This window comes from Loxodonta africana, chromosome 1, assembly GCF_030014295.1.
Source record: "Loxodonta africana isolate mLoxAfr1 chromosome 1, mLoxAfr1.hap2, whole genome shotgun sequence".
NCBI lineage: Eukaryota > Metazoa > Chordata > Mammalia > Proboscidea > Elephantidae > Loxodonta > Loxodonta africana.
The window spans coordinates 35,160,485-35,180,976 of NC_087342.1; the positions used below are offsets into that span (position 1 = coordinate 35,160,485).

Here is a 20,492-nt window from a genome sequence, read left to right on the forward strand (position 1 = left end):
GTTTAAAGACAATTTTTTTGTCTTTTGTTTAAAACTCAGCAACAAAATCTGGAAGGCTGAAATGCAGATGGGTAAATGCTAAAAGACTAAGAAAAGCTGACAGAGCTGAGTCGTAGGACAGCAGCAGGGAAAGCCAAGATCCAAGCCGATTTACTCCCAGAACTTCCCAAAGACCCCAGAATTGGCAGCTACGAGTACCTCCGGAAGTCAGGGTGAAACAGGGGCTACAGTAAGGAGGAGGATGGGTGGAAGTCTGCTTCAGTAGCAGAGCCCAGATCCCTCCTCTACTCCAAGTAGCCCCGCCACACCTGGCAAACTACTACAAATTTATCCTCTAAAGCAGATCTCGGGACTCTAAAAAAGGTCTCAGAATTGTGAAACAACAGGCTTAATTGAGAGCAGGGTACCATCCTGAATACACAGGAATTCAGAAAACATATGTGTATCAGTCCAGAGGAGCTCAGATGCTAACTAAAAGGTCAGCAGTTCAAATCCACCAGCTGCTCTTTGGAAATCCTATGGGGTAGTTCTACTCTGTCCTATAGTGTGGCTGTGAATCAGAATCGACTTGCTGGCAATGGATTTGGTTTTTTTGTTTTGTTTTAGGTCTTTCAGGCAGGAAAGGACTTAACACAGGGAATTAGAGGCTTACAAAATCAACGGAAGAGCTCTGAGAACCAAAGTCAGAGAAGCCACCACTCATGTTCAGGAAATCAAATGTTCAAGCATCACAGAAACTGCACAGGTGGCCTCGGCTCCTGCACCACTGAAGATGCTCAGAAGCCACTAGAAAACCTCACATCTGCCATGTTCCAAAGCACAGGCACCAACGATTAAAGGAAAAAAATGTTCAGATACTGAAATTTAAGGCTCTTCAAAGAAACAGCTCAGCCAAATCACACCACAGTGACTGTCACAGTCAACATCCCATGCACACACAGAGACACACATGCACACACACACACAACGCGTAGCTTCCAATCAGCTTTAAGAAGCCCACTTAAAGTCATCTGAGGAAAACTGTACAAATGGAAACAGGAAGCCTGGGGTGGAGAAGAGGAGAGTGTTGACACATGGCAGGGTTGGCAACCAACGTCACAAAACAATTTGTGTACAATTTGTTTAATGAGAAACTAATTTGCTCTGTAAACTTTCACCTAAATCACAATTTAGAAAAAAAAAGTCATCTGAGGAAAACCTCCAACATGAAATACAGCAATCAAAACAATTTTCGTTCTAAAATCAACATGGAGAAAACAAGCAATGGAACAAAAACGTTAAACTTATCATTAATACCCTCAGGAGAGTAAGATAGTCCACCCATTAAACAAGAACAAGATACCATTTTAAAAAGAAGAATATTCAGAGACCAAAAAGGAGCTCTTAAGAATGTAAATATATCAGAACTTAAAAATTCAATAAAAGATTTGTAAGAAAAGTTGAGAAATTCTCCCAGAAAGTAGAGCAAAAAATAGAGATGGAAAATGAGAGAAAAAAATTGAATTAGAGAACCACTTCATGAGGGTCTAATAGCTAAGTAAGAAAGTTTCAGAGATAGAAAAAGAAGAAAAAAAAAAAGAGAGAGAAACTCATTGTAGAAATAATTTAAGAAAATTTTCCATAGCTGGAGGTTTTCAAATTGAAAGGATTCACCAACTTCCCAGGACAAAGGATGAAGACAGACCCACATCAAGGCATATTATCTCCGAATTCTAGACCCTTATGGACAAAGAGGATCCCCTGGGGTGGTATAAATGGTTAATACGCTCAGCTGCTAGCTAAAAGTTTGGAAGTTCAAGTTCACTCAGAGGCACCTCCGAAGAAAGGCTTGGAAATATACTTTCAAAAAAATCAGCCATTGAAAACTCTGTGGAGCACAGTTCTACTCTGACTCACTTGGGACTACCTTGAGTCAGAATCAACTCTACAGCAACTGATTTTTTTAATAAAGATTCCACAAGCTTGGGTGAGTGGGAGGGGAAGGGCAATGGGTCACATACAAAGAATCAGGAAATCAGAAGAGGCTTCAGACTTCTCAAGAGCAGCACTGTGAGCTGTAAGTCTGTGGAACAAAGCTTCAGAATTCTGAAGGGAAACTGTTTCCAGCCGTGAATTTTACATCTAATCAAACTATCACTTGAATAAAGTCCTTTTCAGATATACAAGGTTTCAAGCCATTTTCTTCAACACACCCTTTTTTGGAAAGCTAATAGACTATGTACCTCATTGAAACAAGGCTATAAGCCAACAGACCACAGGAGAGATGTGAAGGGAATTCCAGAATGGGATGAAAGGAGAGGTGACAGGAATCACAGGATGGTGATGAAGGCAGACTCCAGAATGACAGCTATGTACTCCTAGTGGATTATCATATATACACATATATTGTCCTTTGCAAGGATTTTCTCAGGGTAAAAGAGCAACCAGTTCAGACTGCAGGTGGTCAGAAGGCTCCACAAGAAACTTCTTTAGGGGCACAAAACTGGTAGAATTACTGATACACCTGAATGTTCTGAGAGATTCAAACAAATGGCAAAGAGTCTTCAGTGGAATTAGTGATAACTCTAAAAAACAAAAACACAAAAGTTATTAGCTCCAGAGAAAATAGTCATTTAGAAAAGGAAAAGCAATCATAGTTTTCTGCCTGGCTTAGCTGTTATACGGTTGTAATGTAAACTCTGAATATCGATCGCAACAAAAAATTATGACCTGCAGAGGAGATGTGGGGGTGGAAGTTAAGTATGAGCAGTGGAAGCAAGGTGTGGGGGGAGGACAAAATCTTCATTTTCTGGAAAATCCCGAAGAAGCAATCTAAGCATCTTGGTTAGAGATACAGAGGTAAACACCAAACTAACCAGCTAAATGAGTTATAAGTGGATCTGTGGACAGAGGAAAATGGGATTTCAAAAGAAATCGTGTAGAACTTCTTAAACTGTAGGCATAACATTGACAAAAATAAAAACTAAAAATCAAAAAATAGATAAATAGCATCAAATTCACGGCGGGGACGGGAGGGGGCGGGGAAGGAAAGCAAGGACATGCACCTAAAAGCAAAATGACCAAAAATGAATAAATAAATACTTTGAAAAAAAAATTTGTGATCACCTCTAAAAATCAGAACTGCCCTTCCTATTTAGCTATCATGCCAGAACACGGAATTCTACTTTTGAAAGAGTCAACAATTCCCAACTTCAGCAGCTTCAGTTTTTTCCAAAAGGGGTCAAATTCTCTAAATTTTAATTTGCTCCAAAAAGACTGTACATGTGACATATGACATTTATAGATGAGCCAAGATTAAGAAAACAACCAAGAATTCAATCACCACAAATGCAAAAATCTGAACCCATAAAAGTCACGGTGAAGTGAGTTAGGTGGCTGCCGTAACAGGTTACACTTTTCTTGCCTATTGTTGTCGTTGTTAGGTGCTGTAGAGTCGGTTCCGACTCATAGTGACCCCTTGTACAACAGAATGAAACACTGCCTGGTTCTGAGTCAAGCCCATAATCATTGTTATGGTTGAGCCCATTGTTACAGCCACTGTGTCAATCCATCTCACTGAGGGTCTTCCTCTCTTCCACTGACCCTGTACTCTGCTAACTATTATGTCCTTTTCCAGGGACTGATCCCTCCTGACAACATGTCCAAAGTACGTAAGACGCAGTCTCACCATCCTTGCTTCTAAGGAGCATTCTGGTTGTACTTCCTCCAAGACAGATTTGTTCGTTCCTTTGGCAGTCCATGGTATATTCAATATTCTTCACCAACACCACAACTCAAAGGTGTCAATTCTTCTTTGGTCTTCCTTATTCATTGTCCAGCTTTCACACACATATGATGTGACTGAAAATACCATGGCTTGGGTCAGGCGCACCTTAGTCTTCAGGATGACATCTTTGCTTTTAAACACTTTAAAGAGGTCCTTTTCAGCAGTTTTGCCCAATGCAATGTGTCTTTTGATTTCTTGAATGTTGCTTCCACGGGTGTTGATTGTGGATCCAAGTAAAATGAAATCCTTGACAACTTCAGCCTTTTCTCCATTTATCATGATGTTGCTTACTGGTCCAGTCATGAGGATTTTTGTTTGCTTTATGTTGAGGTGTAACCCATACTGAAGACTGTGGTCCTTGATCTTCTTCAATAAATGCTTCAAGTCCTCTTCACTTTCAGCAAGCAAGGTTGTGTCATCTGCATAACGCAGGTTGTTAATGAGTCTTCTTCCAATCTTGATGCCCCATTCTTCTTCATATAGTCCAGCTTCTCGGATTATTTGCTCAGCATACAGACTGAATAGGTACTGTGAAAGGATACAACCCTGACGCACACCTTTCCTGACTTGAAACCCCACAGTATCCTCCTGTTCTGTCCGAACAACTGCCTCTTGATCTATGTAAAGGTTCCTCATGAGCACAATGATATCCCTGGTTCCACGTCCTCTTCTGAATCAAGACTGAATTTCTGGCAGTTCCCTGTTGATATACTGCTGCAGTCGCTTTTGAATGATCTCCAGCAAAATTTTACTTGCATGTGGTATTAATAGTATTGTTTGATAATTTCCACATTCAGTTGGATCATCTTTCCTGGGAATAGGCATAAATATGGACTCTTCCAGTCTGTTGGCCAGGTAGCTGTCTTCCAAATTTCTTGTCATAGAAGAGGGAGCACTTTCAGCGCTGCATCCATTTGTTGAAACACCTCTGTTGATATTCCGTCAATTCCTGGAGCCTTCTTTTTTGCCAATGCCTTCAGTGCAGCTTGGACTTCTTCCTTCAGTACCATCAGTTCCTGATCATATGCTACCTCTTGAAATGTTTGAACATCAACCAATTATTTTTGATATGACGACTCTGTGTATTCCTTCCATCTTCTTTTTTTTTTAATTTTACTTTAAGTGAAAGTTTACAAATCAAGTCAGTCTCTCATACAAAAACTTATATACGCCTTGCTATGTACTCCTAGTTGCTCTCCCCCTAATGAGACAGCACACTCCTCCTCTCCACCCTGTATTCCCTGTGTCCATTCAGCCAGCTTCTGTCCCCCTCTGCCTTCTCATCTCGCCTCCAGACAGGAGCTGCCCACATAGTCTCATGTGTCTACTTAACCCAAGAAGCTCACTCCTCACTGGTAAAATTTTCTGTCTTACAGTCCAGACCAATCCCTATCTGAAGAGTTGGCTTTGAGAATGGTTCCAATCTTGGGCTAACAGAAGGTTCAGGGACTATAACCTCTGGGGTCCTTCTAGTCTCAGTCAGACCATTAAGTCTGGTCTTTTTACGAGAATTTGAGGTCTGCATCCCACTGTTCTGCTCCACCAGGATTCTCTGTTGTGTTCCCTGTCAGGGCAGTCATCAGATGTAGCTGAGCACCATCTAGTTCTTCTGGTCTCAGGCTGATGTAGTCTCTGGTTTATGTGGCCCTTTCTGTCTCTTTGGCTCATGATTACCTTGTGTCTTTGATGTTCTTCATTCTCCTTTGCTCCAGGTGGGTTGAGACCAATTGATGCATCTTAGATGGCCACTTGCTAGTGTTTAAGACCCCAGATGCCACTCACCAAAGTGGGATGCAGAATATTTTTTTAATACATTTTGTTCCTTCCATCTTTTGATGCTTCCTGCATCATTTAATATTTTCCCCATAGAATCCTTCACTACTGCAACCCGAGGCTTGAATTTTTTCTTCAGATCTTTCAGCTTGAGAAATGCAGAGCATGTTCCTCCTTTTTGGTTTTCCATCTCCAGCTCTTTGCACATGTCATTATAATACTTTACTTTGTCCTCTCGAGCCACCGTTTGAAATCTGTTCAACTCTTTTACTTCATCATTTCTTCCTTTTGCTTTAGCTACCAGGTGTTCAAGAGCAAGTTTTAGAGTCTCTTCTGACATCCATTTTGGTCTTTTCTTTCTTGTTCTTTTTAATGACCTCTTGCTTTCTTCGTGTATGATGTCCTTGGTGTCATTCCACAGCTCGTCTGGTGTTCGGTCAATAGCATTCAGCGTGTCAAATCTACTATTGAGATAGGCTCTAAATTCAGGTGGGATACACTCAAGGTTATAATTTGGCTCTTGTGCACTTGTTCTAATTTTCTTCAGTTTCAACTTGAATTTGCATATGAGCAATTCATGGTCTGTCTGTTCCACAGTCAGCCCCTGGCCTTGTTCTGACTGATGATATTGAGCTTTTCCAATGTCTCTTTGCACAGATGTAGTCAATTTGATTCCTGTGTATTCCATCTGGTGAGGTCCATGTGTATAGCTGCTGTTTATGTTGGTGAAAAAAGGTATTTGCAATGAAAATTTGCAAAATTCTATCATGCGATTTCTGGCATCATTTCTGTCACCAAGGCCATATTTTCCAGCTACCAATCCTTCTTCCTTTTCCAACTTCCATATTCTAATCACCAGTAATTATCAATGCATCCTGATTGCACATTCGATAAATTTCTGACTTCATCTTTGGTCTTAGTGTTTGGTGTGTAAATCTGAATAATAGTCGTATTAACTGGTCTTCCTTGTAGGCGTACAGATATTATCCTATCACTGGTAGTGTTGCACTATGGGTAGATCTTGAAATGTTCTTTTTGGTGATGAATGCAACACTATTCCTCTTCAAGCTGTCACTTCCAGCATAGTAGACCACACGATTGTCTGATTCAAAATAGCCAACACCCGTCCATTTCAGCTCACTAATGCCCAGTATATCAATGTTTATGTGTTCTGTTTCATTTTTGATGATTTCCAATTTTCCCAGATTCATACTTTGTACATTCCATGTTTCGATTGTTAATGGATGTTTGCAGCTGTTTCTTCTCTTTTTGAGCCATGCCGCCACATCAGCAAATGAAGGTCCTGAAGGCTTGTCTCCATCCATGTCATTAAGGTCAACTCTACTTTAAGAAGGCAGCTCTTCCCCTGTCATCTTTTGGGTGCCAACCTGGGGAGCTCATCTTCTGGCACTATATCAGACAGTGTTCTGCTGCTATTCATGAGATTTTCACTGGCTAATTCTTTTCAGAAGGAGACTGCCATGTCCTTCTTCCTAGTCTGTCTTAGTCTGGAAGCTCAGCTGAAACCTGTCCACCATGGGTGACCCTGCTGGTATCTGAAAAGTGGTGGCATAGCTTCCAACATCACAGCAACACACAAGCCCCCACAGTATGACAAACTGACAGACATGTAGGGGCTGGCAGACACTAACTAAACTCTAGAATTCTGGTTTTCAAAGTATGACCTGGGAATCTCTCTGAGGCTCTGAAGACCCTTCAAGCCATCCACAAAGTCAAAATTATTTTCATAGCACAAAGAAGTTACAGTAGATTCCTTATTCATAGTAGTTTTGTTCTATAAAGTCCCTGCTAACACTGAATTAGTCACTGCGGAGCCTTTTTCAACTTCGGCTGGCAACATACTCTTTGGACAACTCCAATTTTTCACTGCTCAGCCCATATGCAAGTCCAGGAATGACCAGAGTTTTGGGATTATAAATAAATGTTAGCAAGTAGGCACATTCTCAAATACAGAATCTGTGAGTAATGAGAATCAACTGTGTGTGCCTTTTTCACTCTTCTTCTCTTAGGAGTGTACCACAGTATTGTTCAGGGGCAGCATCACGCCATCACCTCTCTCACAGCTAATGGAAAGAGGAATGTGTTTCAAAATTTTCCCAGATTTAATTTCTAATCTAGTAAATATCAATAGAAACCACAAAGCTCTTTGGGGTCTTCTAAAATAATTAAGAGTATAAAGCTGCCCAGAAACAAACAGTTTGAGAATCACTCCCCTAGAACAACTTTTCAACTAGTCTTCTTGGGAAGAGAAATTCATGCCATGTGAAACTGATTTGATTTACTTTATTAAGTTTACCTCTCTAGAGAGAAAAAAAGTTTGTAAGCTCCTAGATTTTGCTTTACTATCTTATATCCATTTATCCATTAGGAGGATTTGTCCACATAGAACCCAAATTAAATCATCTTCCACCTACAAATGAGCACCATGATGTCAAGTCTCGATGCCTGTAGGGCAGCGCACACATCACAATAATGAAAAGCCAGACAGATTCCAAAGCCAAGCAGCCTGGATTCAAATCCCAGCTCTACCACTTACTATTTATGTGAGCTTTGTACTTCGGTTTCTTCATCTGCAAAATGGTGATAATAATAGCGTACACATAGGGTTGTTGTGTGGATTAAACAACTTAACGTATGTAATACATGCTTAGAAAGACGTCTGGCACCTGGTAAGCTCTGTATCACTGAGTCTCAAACCTTACCTGGCATCTGAATCACCTCGAGCGCTTATTAAAACACAGATTGTTGGACCCCACCCCAGAGTCATTGATTACGTAGAAATCTCATTTCCACCAAGTTCCCAGGAGATGCTGATGATGCTGGTCCAGGAAACACACTTTGAGAACCACTGCTCTATATAAATGTTAGTTGTCATTATTATTATTGGCAATGCCCAAAAGAGTGCCAGGCACATCAATAAATATTTGTGGAAGGAAGGGTAGAAAGACAGAAGGATTTAATGAACCTCTAATATGATATTTCACCACAAGCAGATTGGGCCTGTCCACCAGGGTCACTTTCTCAGTCTCTTCAGTCAAAGACTCCCAGAAAGGAGGAGAACCAACAGTAACATCTCATCATCACTAAGAGATCTCAGAGCTTTGGAGTATGGAAAAAAAACTCCTTTTTACAAAACAGTCCTAACGTTGGAAGGGCAGTAGAGGGTGTGGGGCATCATTTACACTGCATTTCACAACTTCTGGGGTCACCTTTCTGGTATGGTCACTGTCTTGGTCATCCAGTGCTGCCATAACAGAAACACCACAAGTGGATGGCTTTAACAAATGGAATTTATTCTCTCACAGTCTAGTAGGCTAAAAGTCTGAATTCAGAGCACCAGCTCCAGGCGAAGGCTTTCTCTCTCTGCTGGCTCTGGAGGAAGGTCCTTGTCATCAATCTTCCCCTGGTCTAGGAGCACCTCAGCGCAGGGACCCCCAGAACCAAACGATGTGCTCTGGTCCTGGCACTACTTTTTTGGTGGTATGAGGTCTCCCTTTCTCTCTGCTCACTTCTCTCTTTTATATCTCAAAAGAGATTGACTCAAAATACAGCCTAATCTTATAGATTGAGTCCTACCTCATTAACACAACTGCCTCTAATCGTGGCTCATTAACATCATAGAGGTAGGATTTACAACACAGAGGAAAATCAAATCAGATGACAAAATGATGAACAATCACACAATACTGGGAATCATGGCCCAGCCAAGTTGATACACATTTTTGGGGGGCACAATTCAATCCATAAGAGCCACCTTTTTGGTTCCACCTCTGATTGCCACAGCAGGTGTATTGTAGCCTGATAGTCCTGGAATCTGCACCTAGAGCCTGTCCAAGGATCTCTTGCTTCTCTCCCGGTCCTGGGATGCCTAACAAGAACTTTCTCAGCCTTCCTCAGAGTGAGGAAGTTTCCATCCCCTGGAGTAACTTTTGAGCAATGGGGCATGGGGGCCAGTGCGTAAATATTGCCCTCTTCCCTGTCTCAGGCGGACAGTTCCCAGTTTCATTCTATAAGTCCTCAAAGTCCCCAGTGGGACTGAGTGCCAGTTGCCCGCCACGGTAACCAGCTCAATAACGCACTCTTGGATTGCTTTTTTTCCTTCCCTTTATCACTATTCCACTTCTGTCCCCTAGGGAAACCTTCCTAAAATTACCTGTCTGTGCCAAAGCCCTGGTCTCAGTCTGCATTTGCAGTTGACCAAAGCTAAGACAAGGCACAAGACAAGCTCTCAGTACAATTGGGGAGGGGTCACAATTAGCACAAGAGTGGCACAGCTCCTTACCAGAACCTAACGCTTGGCACAGTGCTTCCCATCCTCTAGATGCTTCAAATATGTGAGTTAAATGGGTTAAAAAAAAATGATAGTAAACTATAAAACATACACTGTAACTAACTCCTGTGCAGTGCAATACACACTCTAAGTAATGCAGGCATTCAGAGGAAAGAATGAAATCTGATGCAGAAAGAGAAGGCTGAGAAATGAGTAATAACACTGAGAAGCCAAAGACTGGCTTCTTGGAGTTCGAACCACTGACCTTTCAGTTAGGAGTTGAGCAGTTAACCACTGTACCACCAGGGCTACTTGCAAATATGCATTAAAAAAAAAAAAAAAAAAAAGAATCAAACCCGTTGCTGTCAATTCCGACTCATAGCAACCCTACAGGACAGAGCAGAACTGCCCCATAGGGTTTCCAAGGAGCAGCTGGTGGATTCAAACTGCTGACCTTTTGGTTAGCAGCCCAACGCTTAGCCACTGTGCCACCAGAGGCAAATATGCAGTGATTACTAATTGGCCAAGCACACTTTACGTATCAACTCATTTAATCCACAAAACAACCCTATGAGGTTAGTTTTATTATTGTCCCCATTTTAGAAACAGGGAAACTAGGGCACAGGGAAGTTCCACAGGTGGTCACAGAGCTAGGATTCAAACCCTGCCAGTCTGGAGCTTTCACCTTTATCCTCCATAATCAGTGAAGTCACCAGGATAATCCCACATAATTTCTTTCCCAATGTTTCCCATATGTACCCTTAGTATTTTCAGAGCCTATAACGCCACGTAATTCATACATTTCCTAAACATTTATTGAGTTCCTGGTACATACCAGACACTAGGCCAGCTACTCGGTACACAGAGAGGACTAGGCCAAACAAAGTCCCTACTACCAAAAGATTGGCAGTTCAAACCTAACCAGCGGCTCCATGGAAGAAAGACCTGGCGATCTACTGCTGTAAAGATTACAGCAGTTCTACCTGAGGGCACCTAACAACAACTCTCCAGGAAAGTCACATTCCAGAAGGCAGTGATAATCATGTAAGTGCGTCACAGGGAGTTGGGTAGAAATGCTCATGGCCTAGTGGTAGCAATAGGGAAACTTTAACTTGGGAACCACTTTAACTGAGTCTTGAAGAAAGACTCCATTCAGAAGGCACATTACAGACCAGGCAAGATGAACCAATATATGGGGAGGTAAACCTACAAGTCTAGGTTGATGGTGGACCTGGATGAAAGCAAAGAGTTAGATAGAAAAACAAACTCTCACTTATCCCAAAATAACTGTTATTGAGCATCTTCTATGTGCTTAGCTCTAGAAGGTGGGAAGAGAGGCTGGGGGTGGGGGTAGACTCTGAAATGAGTTATCACACTATCCTGCTCAATACCCACATCCCACAAAGGTAAATTGCAATGTTCATAGGGTGCCTTAGACACAGTAGACACAGTTGTTGTTGTTGTTGTTGTTGTTGTTGTTAGATGCAGTTAAGTCAGCTCCGACTTACGGTGACTTTATAACGGAAGGAAACGTTGCCCGGTCCTGTGCCATCTCTATGATCTTTGATGTGTCTGAGCCCATTGTTGAGGCTGTTGTGCCAATCCATTTAGCTCACTGAGGTTTTTCTTAGTTTTTGATGACCCCTCTACTCTACCAAACGTGATACTCTTTCCTGACGTTGGGTACATTAATAATTTGTTGATTCACAGTCTTCCTCCAACACCTCTTAAAATCACATCAATTACCCTAACTTTCTGTAACTGACTGTATAAACTCAAGATCCTTTCCCAGGCATTCAAGGCCCCCATCATCAATTCTGCACCTGGCTCTGAACTCAAGGCCCTATCATCTATTCTCCACTTGGTTCTGAACTCACTTCTTCTTACTTGCCAAATTAGCGTCTTCTTCCAAATACATTACAGGCAAAAAAATTAAAAAATTTTCACAGTTCATGTGTTTGCACATGTAATTTCTCCTGCTGGGATGTTGGTCTCCTTTACTTCACCTTTATCTATGACCTTTTCCAAATGCATCCAATGCAAGGAAGTGTTTTTTTTTTTTTTTTCCAATCGATTTTAGCTTTTTCTCTACCACAGTTCCAAAGTAGTTATAGATTAAAGATTTTGCTCTGTATGGTTCTTATATTCATGCATGTATGAGTTGGCACACAGTAGGTGCTCCATAAACCCTTACTGGATTCATGAAGCATTTTATAAGGAAAGATCTCTCATTATCAGGCACTGTGCATTAAGCTAAAAAAAAAAAAAAAAAAAAACTTGTTACAAAACCTTCCTCCTCTTCCTCCCCTGAAACATAGATAATGATTATACTGCCCTTGTAAATAAACCCAATCTCCCCAAAGGAACTAATGTGATTTGAATGGAATCAACATATTACACTTAACAAGATGTTTCTAAAATAGTGTTCAGCACACAGTATGCTACCAATAACTATTTGTGGGATTGAATTAAAATAACCAGTTTTTTTCAAACCTCCCATACAGTCTATAATGTGGTTAAGATTTCTGATAACAAAGTTGGTAAGTAGAACACGAAGAGCAACCCAAAATAAATACGGAGAAAGCCGTTTTTCCAATTCCACGTGTTGTGCCATCCTAAGAGACTTGGGCCGCTTTTCTCCCTATTCCTGGAGTTCACAACCTCTCAGCTGCTTAAATTAGGACCATCATCGCGCTTCACTCTCAGGAGCAATCAGTGGGAACCATTCCCAACACTAGACACAAAATCTGAAATTGGCATTTTCGAATAATTGGGAATAACAGGACTTAATGGCACTGCTCGCAGTAGCTTTAAGTAGTATCATCACTAGATTAAATACAACCATTTCACTCCACTCTACATGAATCTTTTTGGAAGAAAAAAGTAATCAACAAACAGTAGATTTTTATCTCCAAAATGATCCGGGGCTGACAAAAAAAAAAAAAAAACCTAAATATCACAGCGAAGATACTAATTTTGGGACTCTAATCTGGTGGCATAGTGCTTAAGTGCTAAGGCTGTTAACCAAAACGTCAGCAGTTCGAATCCACCAGGCGCTCCTTGGAAACTCTATGGGGCAGTTTTACTCTGTCCTAGAGGGTCGCTATGAGTCCCAACCGACTCGACCGCAAGGGGTGTGTGTGTGCACGCGCGTGTAATCTCAACAAAACACAAAATGCTTTGAAAACAGCCCACAAGGTAATAAAGTTTTCTTTGGATAATTTGCAGCCCCTATGTCACCCCCCAACACTACTCTACAGAATATGAATAAAATGTGTTTGTCTATTGTGAAATCTGCCTGTCCCTGCAATCAACACACCTCCCAAAGCACTGAGATCTGCTCCATGACACATGAGCTCTGAAGTGTGTGGATAAAAATAACCCGGTCCTCAAAAAGACATGATAAACGCCAGACAGCTGAGTCACTTTGAAGTCCATTTTGACTCCTGAAAGGGGCATTCATCCTCTGTCTCCTTCACACACACACACACACACACACACACACACACACACACAAACCAGGTGGAAACCACCCCCGACAGCCCTGTGTGGAAGGCGCTGATCGGTCTTATCTTTCCCCTCCAGTCTCTGAGGTCACGACTTGGAATTGAACTTTTAATAATTTATACTAGCGTTACCAAGTGACTCATTTTGAGGTGGAAGGGGAAAGGCTTAAGAAAACCTTAATAATCCAGCAGACCCATATTTCTGCTGCCTGAGTGGAAGCACCCGACAGTTTCTTCTGACATTCTGACGGGAAGGAAAGGAGTGGGGAGAACATGGGACGTGAAGGAAGAAAAGCTGAGGGCGTTATCTGGCACGTCCAGGAGTGGGAATCCCTGGGCAAAGCAAGCGGTCACAGAAACAGGAAGGGCTGTGAGCCCGGTGGAATCTATCGCCTCCACCGACCCGCCCTCCGCTCTCCCTCTCGCCCCGGGGAGGAAGCAAACTATCTGCAACGTGCAGTTAAGCGCAGGAAACTCTTAGATTCGGTCTTTCAAACGATGGCGGGGCTGTGGGCGGGCTGCTGGGAACTGGGTCCCTTTCAGCCCAGAGAGGCTGGCGGAGCGAACCACTCTCGCGCCCCAGTCTTGGGCTGCAGCAGCCTTGGAGAACGCAGCGCCAGGCACCAGTAGGCGTTCACTATTTTCCCAACTGCAGCGCCCCTGAGCCAACTCCGCCGCCCGGAGGAGGAGGTCCCCGCGGCCGCTGCGCATCTTTGCCCCCGGCTTCATGTGCCGCCGAGCTCCGCGGTTCGCGGGCGCCACAGGCCGCCCGCACCGCGACCCTCCCCCAGGCGCCGGCTGCCGCGCCTCACTTACGGGGGAGTCGTAGGAGAAGGCGCACTCATTCTTGTAGACCCTGTCCCCGGACCTGGGCACTCGGATCGTGGGCATGTGGGGCACCAGCAGCTCGCCGATGTCTCCTGCAGCCATCTTCCTGCTGCCTCTGCCGCCCGGCACGCTGAAAAGGGCGCCCCGGCGCTGCATGGCCGCGGGGCGAGCCCGAGCGCAGCGGAACCGAAGCGCGGGGTGGCCGGCGGCGGGCGAGCGGCGACAAGAGCCCAGCCGGGGCTCGCAGAGCGGGCCACGGGACGGGAGCGGGCCCCCGGGACTGGGGCGGGCGGGGGGACGTTGCTATTTTTAATCCAATAGCGAATGGCCGGCCCAGCTGCAGCGTCAGGCGGGGCGCTGGGGAGCGCCAGCCGCAGCTCGCCGGGGAAGAGGCTCTGGAGAGAGGCCTTGTGCCCCGGCGGGCTCGGCGGCGTGGGGCGGAGGGCTAGCCCCGGGGTCCTGGGTTCTGGAGCCGGGAGGGGCGGGGGCGGGGACGAGGACCCCGGAAAAGGAGGGCTCCATGGGGGGCGCTCCTTGCCCACGCCGGCAGCTGCGGAGTGGCGGGGCCACGGTGTTCCTATCAGTTCGGTTGTAAAGGGGCAATTCGATGCAGCCAACACAAAAAGCAGGATTTAGGGGTTTTTAAAAAACGGTTCTTTTAAGATAAGAGCGGTGCCTTCACTGGACTGGGTCCAGGTGGCACTCCATGTGCAAATCTGGAACCTAACATCAGGCCCAAATCTAAATTTGCCCTTTGCACTTCGGTGTTGCCTCACTAAGCCTTTTTCCTCACTTTTTTAACATCCAAAGCTCAGATAGAATAGAGTAAGTTACAGTGAAGATAGAGGTATATTGTGCAATCATAAAGGTTTCTGGTACATTTAGGGCGAGTTTCAAGGTGCCGGTCTCGAACATTCAAAAGGGACCCTATGTGCAGACATACATATTCCTGTCTTGTTCTTGCAGTTCCTTAAAATAAATAACAAATGGGGTTGGGCTGGGGGAGGGGGGAGGTGATGCGAACAGAGCACACCTCACAGCACGCCCTTATTGCCTCCAAAATACCCTTAAAACATGAGTTCCATTCCACTGAGTTTCCTTGATCGCCCCCGAGGTACTTACAGGTCAGAGCACCCAATGATCCCTGACGTTTAAGGAAACGCAGAAATAGCAAGAAATGAAGTGAAACAAACCACAACCAAATAGTCCTTAAATTCCTTTTTTTCGTTACGTTATTTCTCTCTTACCCTCCCTGACTCCGACTTGCCCGTTTTCGCTAGGGAGAAAACGGCGGCCCCTGGAAGTAGATGTGAAGTAGACGAGCGAGCCCTTACTTGCCCGCTGTTAGATTCCCATAGGCTCAAGCCAGGCTCAAGCGCACCACACGTTTGTGTAACTCACAACTCCCCAATGCTATCTGGTGGAAAGCGAAAGGAAGGAGACTCAGAACAAAAAATTAAACACAAGCACTATGGTCGTTCCCATCATTGGACAGCTGCATTCAGCCAGCTTTTGTTTTGAATTTATCCTCACCAGTTTATCGTCTAGTATCAGTGGCTGTTTCAGCTTCACAGATGAAGGTCACTTGTCTGATTACAGAGGAATACTTGATTCAAAACATTCAAAATTTAAAGTTTAAAATACTCTGAGATTGAATGCAAATTAAATCAGAAAGACACTATTTTTCACCCTTCAGGCTGATAAAGATACACCGAGTTGGCCTGGGCTTGGGATATACCACATTTTTATACAAGTAACTGGCGCTCTTTTGTACTGGCGCTATTTTTTTTTTTTTTTTTTTTGACCAACCGTGCAACCCTCTTGCCATTATTTTCCTGGGCACGCTATGCGCGCATTATACGTGCCTTATTTATGTGAGCCGTTATTTGCAAGAATATGTTAGGGTCTTGTCTTTATTGTTGGTGGGAATGAAAATGATAAATCTCTTTGGAAGAAAATCTAACAATATCTTTCATAATTTTATATGCATAAACTCTTTTCCAGCAATTCCTTGTCTACAGATTTATTCCACAAATTCACGCAGGAAGACTGGGCACAACCTAAAGATCAACCTGTAGGAAGTGGTTAAAATACTTCCATTGAAAAGAATGAAGTTATTCTATATGTACAGGTGGAACAATCTCCCAATCACATAATTAGATGAAAAGTGAAAAGTGCAGATCTATGTAAAATCAAGGAATAAGTGCAAGGCCGATGCTAGGCAGTAGATACCCTGGCACATCTTGTATACCGCGGGCTTTCTTTCCAACTGGTCTTACCTATGGAAAATATTGTTAACATTGTCCCTTGATGCATGTGTGTGTGTGTGCACACACGTGTGTGCTTGTTTACCCTTAGGCTGTTGCTAGAAGGATACACAAGAAACTGGTGACAGTTGGCTTCTGAGGAGAGGAACAGGAAGCCTGAAGTTCCAGGGGGCTTACCACTATCTTTACCTTTCTATACTAGTTGAATTTTTATCACTTGCAAAAATAATTAACACTGAATTTTAAAAATAATGCAAGTTTAGTAACCAGTTAATAGTAATAGAAGCTAAAGACGATTGCCTTCCAACTTTTTTCACGTAGTGATATACATCAAAAATTCAAATATTTGTACAGTCCATTGGAGTAATCAGTAAAGGATGCTTCTTACAGCCGGAGGCAACTAGTCTGGGCCTCCAGTCTCCAAAAGCCCTACCCAGAGCCTCCCAGAGGCCTAAGAGGCTATCACACCTGAATCCCACCTCTGCAGACCAGAATGCCAATAGAACACCAATTGGAAAAATCTAATTAAAATATAGAAACCATCTGAACATGGAGGAATGATTAAATTGGGTACACCTATAAAAGTTGCTTACATAAATCTTAAAATACATATATATCATTACCAAAATTATTGTTTTCATATGTTTGTAGAATGTTACCTTAAAAAGAACCTTACAATGCTTGTACAATATTATTGCAACTGGCAAAACTAAATGTGCATTTTAACAAGACTGGAAAGACATGTAGAATTTTATGTTTAGGATTTGGTTATACTTTTTTTTCCCCCCTATTTTCAAATGTCTTCAAGGATGTTACATGTGTTTTATAATATGAAAATTTATCCAGAGCAAAAAAATTACTAAAAGAAGCTGCACAGAAGTAAGACGATGTCTTCATTATTACTTTTCAGGAACTTTTAACTTAATTTTGCAAATTCTGCATACGAATTTATAACTGGGCTATTTTACTACTGGGACAATTTCTGCACCTGGATCTTGTATCAATCAGCTGGAGTGAAGAAGTGATGATCAGTAAACAATTTTAACTTCCAAAATAAATTGAATAAGTCTTACCACAGGGATTTCAGAGAACCTAAGAACTGACTTTTATCACATGAAGGTGTTCATGCCACCAAGGCTACTGCTTAAAAGCCCCCTTCGCATGATGCTCAGGGTGGAGCCCGGACTCTGATGACCCGGCATTCAAGGGCCTCTCCAGTCTAGCATTCATCTGTTTTTCAGACCTTACCTTCCACTCATACTCTTCTGATGAGCTAGATTTACTATCCCAAAAGGATAGATGTACTTGTCTCCAAGCCTTAAGTGAAAGCTCTCACTTCCATCCAAGAACTCGTATTTTTCTGTGAAGCCTTTTCTGACTGCCCCAACCCTCAGCGACCTATCTTAAAAAATTGCAGTTCCTATTGCCTGTGCTGCCGGAGCCCTGGTGGCACAGTGGTTAAGGGCTGGGCTGCTAGCCACTCCTTGGAAATCCTATGGGCAGTTCTACTCTGTCGTATAGAGTTGCTGTGAGTCGGAATTGACTCCACGGCAATGGAATTGGTTTTTCAGTTTTATTGCCTATCCCAGTCTTTGGATGCGGCCTTATGAGCTCTTTTGTACTGTTATTTAATTCGTTCCATGTCTTCTCCTCTATCTAGAAGGCAAACTTTTTGGAAGAAATTCTATTTCTTAGTATCACTCACCTTGTATGTTGTGGAAACTCCATGTTTTTGGAATATTGAAATGGTACTGCTCTGTTTATTTTAAGCACTCAATAATTGCCTACAAAATGAATAACTCACATCTGTGACATTGTAATACATATGTTTTTCAGTCCATTTTGTGTCTTTAGGCAAAATGCATTGCTGCACGAATGTCATTCCCAGAACTGACAGAGGTTAGACCAAAATATGACATGAATATGAGTTACTGTGACCAATGCAAAAAGGGAAATCGGGAAAATTTACAGAGAAATATAAGATATCTTAATTATTTCAATTAATGTAATGACTCTTGACCTCTGACCTTTTCCAATTATGTCCAGTGCTGCGGTAAAGTCATACAGAGCTGTGGGTGTTACGTTAACTTTACCCAAAGAATTTGGTCTTTGTCCTTGGATAACCTGTAAAACCTTGAAATTTCCCCAGTAATCCTGTGCCTTAGATGAGGGCGCCGGATCACATTTAACCTAACAAGTTACGTTAATGAGGTAACGCCTGGGTGGGGGCAGGCCGTGACAGAAAACCCACCTCATGATACCAAGGGACCTCAGGGAAGGGGCGCTGGTGTTTGAATTACCCCCAGTAAAAGCTCTAGACACGGATGCTCCACGGGCTTTCCTGGTTGGTGAAAGTCATCTAAGTGTGTGGGAGGGTAGCGCTTCCCTTTTTGGGACATGGAAGTTCCGCTTTGGGGACCCTCCCAGAACATGCCCTATGTGTCTCTTCATTTGTATTCTTTTTGCTATAATAAAACTGTAATGGTAAGTGTATTGATTTTCCTGAGTTCTGTGAGTTGTTCTAGTGAATTTCCAAGCCTTAGCGGGTAGCGGGAGCCAGCAGGTCAGAAGTGAGAGGGGCTGAGGACTCCTGAGGAGGTAGAGAGAACCCTTAAATTTGTAGTTCACAAGTTAGAAGTGCGGGAAGCCCCAGGGACTCTTGAACTAACAGCTGGCATCCTGAAAGGGTAGTGGGAAATCCACAAATTTGTAGCCAGCAGGTCAAAAGTGAGGATACTGTGGGGGATTCAAAGCTTGTGGCTGGCATCTGAGGTGGCAGACTTGGCAAGTCTGGAGGACTGAGCCTATGACTTGTGAGGTCTGACCTAACACGGTGGTTCGTGTCAGAGGAAGAAGTGCTGCATGCACAGCTGGTGTCAGACAGGAGTGGAAAAGGGAGGAACAGAATATTGATAATAGACTAATTCGAGAGGGCAATTGATCCTACAGTCTGATTTGAGAAGCGGAATTTTGCTTTTTTCCACTTAATGATAATGGCTTGTTGTGGAGCAACATCCATAAAATGTTCCCTGATGGCAGATAGCCTCTACCAGAAGCACTGATTTTTAAATGTAAAACAGTAGAGCATTGGTTAAGAAATGTGTAGTGTTTTCTGTCTGAAAGAATTCTGTGTAGCCATTAATAATCATGTGACGTAAGCATATCCATTAAATGGAAGAGTGACAACTATAAAGCAAACTTCAAAAGCAGGCTACAAACGAACACATATACCATTACTCCATTTAAATCCATAGACACATACACGTATCATAGCAAAAACAGAGGACTAGATAGAAATAGGCCATATATTGACGGTGGTTAGCTCTGGGTGATAAAATTATTCTTGGTTTTCAATGTCATAAAACAATATGTGTACTAACTGTTTAATGAGAAACTAGTTTGTTATGTACACCTTCATCTAAAGTACAATAAAAAAAACTACTCTTGGTTTTTGTTTTGTTTCGTTTTTTTCCATTGTGCTTTTCTGTGTTATCTAAATCATTCGCATTAAGCATCTATTTCCTTGTGTGAATAAAGGGGAAATGTTAACTTTTTACCCCAATCATGTCTTTTTTTTTTTCTTATTTGGCTCCTTCTTTTACCCACTTGCTGCCTTCACCACCCATTCAAAAGTGAGCAACTTCTAATGTCAGGTTTATAGACCATCAGCCTAAGTAGGTTTAGGTTCACGTTAGAATGAGTAAATGCCTTGAGCGGCTCTTAACTTCAGGATGCAGTAGGCTGTTTGTTATTCAGCTAAAGACGAAATCTGAGATGCTTGTTCCCCTTTCCAGTTTCAGGATGTGTAACATTCACCACAGGCCTTCCAGGAGCCTGACTCATAAGACACCTGCAGAGGTAGCAGGTTGTCTTTCAGGCCAACCTGACAACACTGTCCCTATCATGACCACCGCCATTCCCATGCACACACGAGGAGGCATGTCCTCCACTTAGGCACAGAGGAGCTCTGTGAGAACACAGTAGTGATAAGATAACTAACCATGGGACCAAAGGCTGCTTTTCAGGCTCCCCCATAAATGGGTCAAAGCAAAGTAACTAAG

General features: G+C 42.9%; 1 protein-coding gene across 3 annotated transcripts in view; it reads right to left on the reverse strand.

Annotated features, from left to right (window-relative positions):
- Positions 1 to 14,352, reverse strand: part of USP13 (ubiquitin specific peptidase 13) — a 150,772-nt gene extending 136,420 nt beyond the window's left edge. For all 3 annotated transcript variants that reach the window (XM_023551495.2, XM_003412873.4, XM_064279711.1), the window contains exon 1: positions 14,153 to 14,352. In XM_023551495.2, coding sequence (XP_023407263.2) covers positions 14,153 to 14,320 — 168 coding nt within the window. In that variant the 5' untranslated portion in view covers positions 14,321 to 14,352. The remainder of the gene's footprint in view (positions 1 to 14,152) is intronic.
- Between the last annotated feature and the right edge of the window lie 6,140 nt (positions 14,353 to 20,492).